The sequence below is a fragment of the Orycteropus afer genome, unplaced genomic scaffold (genome assembly GCF_000298275.1).
Source record: "Orycteropus afer afer isolate SDZICR_OR568_19922 unplaced genomic scaffold, OryAfe1.0 scaffold00155, whole genome shotgun sequence".
Lineage (NCBI taxonomy): Eukaryota > Metazoa > Chordata > Mammalia > Tubulidentata > Orycteropodidae > Orycteropus > Orycteropus afer.
The window spans coordinates 5,289,667-5,291,244 of NW_006921742.1; the positions used below are offsets into that span (position 1 = coordinate 5,289,667).

At 58.9% G+C, this 1,578-nt stretch overlaps 1 protein-coding gene across 1 annotated transcript; it reads left to right on the plus strand.

Moving 5' to 3' along the window:
* The first annotated feature begins 266 nt into the window (after positions 1-266).
* On the plus strand, positions 267-1,085 carry OLIG3 (oligodendrocyte transcription factor 3). Its single transcript, XM_007946304.2, has one exon. The coding sequence runs from the start codon at positions 267-269 to the stop codon at positions 1,083-1,085; it is 819 nt and encodes a 272-aa protein (XP_007944495.1).
* The last annotated feature ends 493 nt before the right edge of the window (positions 1,086-1,578 follow it).

Below are 1,578 nucleotides of genomic sequence, written 5' to 3' on the forward strand. Positions count from 1 at the left end.
TCTGCCGCAGCTCTATAAAAGCCCCTCTTTTTCAGGATGAGGTTAGTTCAAGCACACACCAAGTAGCTGTCCAGGAAACAGCCCAACTATAGAGAGGGGAGGGTGAGAGGCGGGGAACTGCAGCGCCTCCGTTTTTCTTCCTCCAACTTGCCACTGAGCAGTGGATTGCTGGGCTACGCAGCTTTTCTTTTTTAATTCAAGATTTTCTTTTCTTTGATTTCCCGCCTAAAGCCTCCAGACGGTAGGGCCGCATTCCCTGCAATAAAATGAATTCTGATTCGAGCTCTGTCTCCAGCAGAGCTTCATCTCCGGACATGGATGAGATGTATCTGAGGGATCACCACCACCGCCACCACCACCACCAAGAGAGCCGTCTCAACTCGGTTTCGTCCACGCAGGGCGACATGGTGCAGAAGATGCCCGGGGAAAGCCTCTCGCGGGCTGGCGCCAAAGCCGCGGGTGAGAGCAGCAAGTACAAAATCAAGAAGCAACTGTCGGAGCAGGACCTACAGCAGTTGCGGTTGAAGATTAACGGGCGCGAGCGCAAGAGGATGCATGACCTGAACCTCGCCATGGACGGGCTGCGCGAGGTCATGCCCTATGCGCACGGGCCATCGGTGCGCAAGCTCTCCAAGATCGCCACGCTCCTGCTGGCCAGAAACTACATCCTCATGCTTACCAGCTCCCTGGAGGAGATGAAGAGGTTGGTTGGCGAGATCTACGGGGGCCACCACTCGGCCTTCCACTGCGGGTCCGTGGGCCACTCGGCCAGCCACCCAGCGCACGCTGCCAACGCCATGCACCCGGTGCACCCTATCCTGGGCGGCGCGCTGTCCTCCGGCAACGCCTCCTCGCCGCTTTCTGCTGCCTCTCTGCCCACCATCGGTACCATCCGGCCTCCCCACTCACTACTCAAGGCGCCCTCCACGCCGCCCGCGCTGCAGCTGGGCAGCGGCTTCCAGCACTGGGCCGGGCTACCCTGCCCCTGCACCATCTGCCAGATGCCGCCGCCGCCGCACCTGTCCGCTCTCTCCACCGCCAACATGGCCCGGCTGTCCGCCGAGTCCAAGGACTTGCTCAAGTGAGCAGCGGGCCCGCCCGGCTGCCGGGGATGGGGGGCTAGCAGCGGGAGGGGCCGCTGGGCCGGGCCCGGAGCACAGAGGGAGGTTGGGCACCCCGCCGGCGGGAGGGCGGGTGTGGGGCCCCGCGGCCACCCACACCTTCTGAGACATCTCATACCCCACTTGACCCCGGGAGGGCAAGGACCAAAACCAAACTGCAATTTGTAGGCAGTAGCAAAGGGGGACTCGAACCAGACGTCGTGTGTTTTCTTGCATGCTTCTTTTCCCCAAGCCGCGCCAGTATTTCTCACTGCCATATGCTCTTGTTAAAACTGCATTACTTGTATAAAGACTGGATAGGTGTAGTTACAAACTTGTGAAGGGATGTGAGTTAGCTTCTATGGCTCTGTGTTCCTACGTTGGAAAAACACAACCATCCCTTTTGTGCGAAACTCATGTAAATATTTCCTCGAGGTAGATACAGTTACGATTGTCGCTCACTGTCCTCTCTACAGTT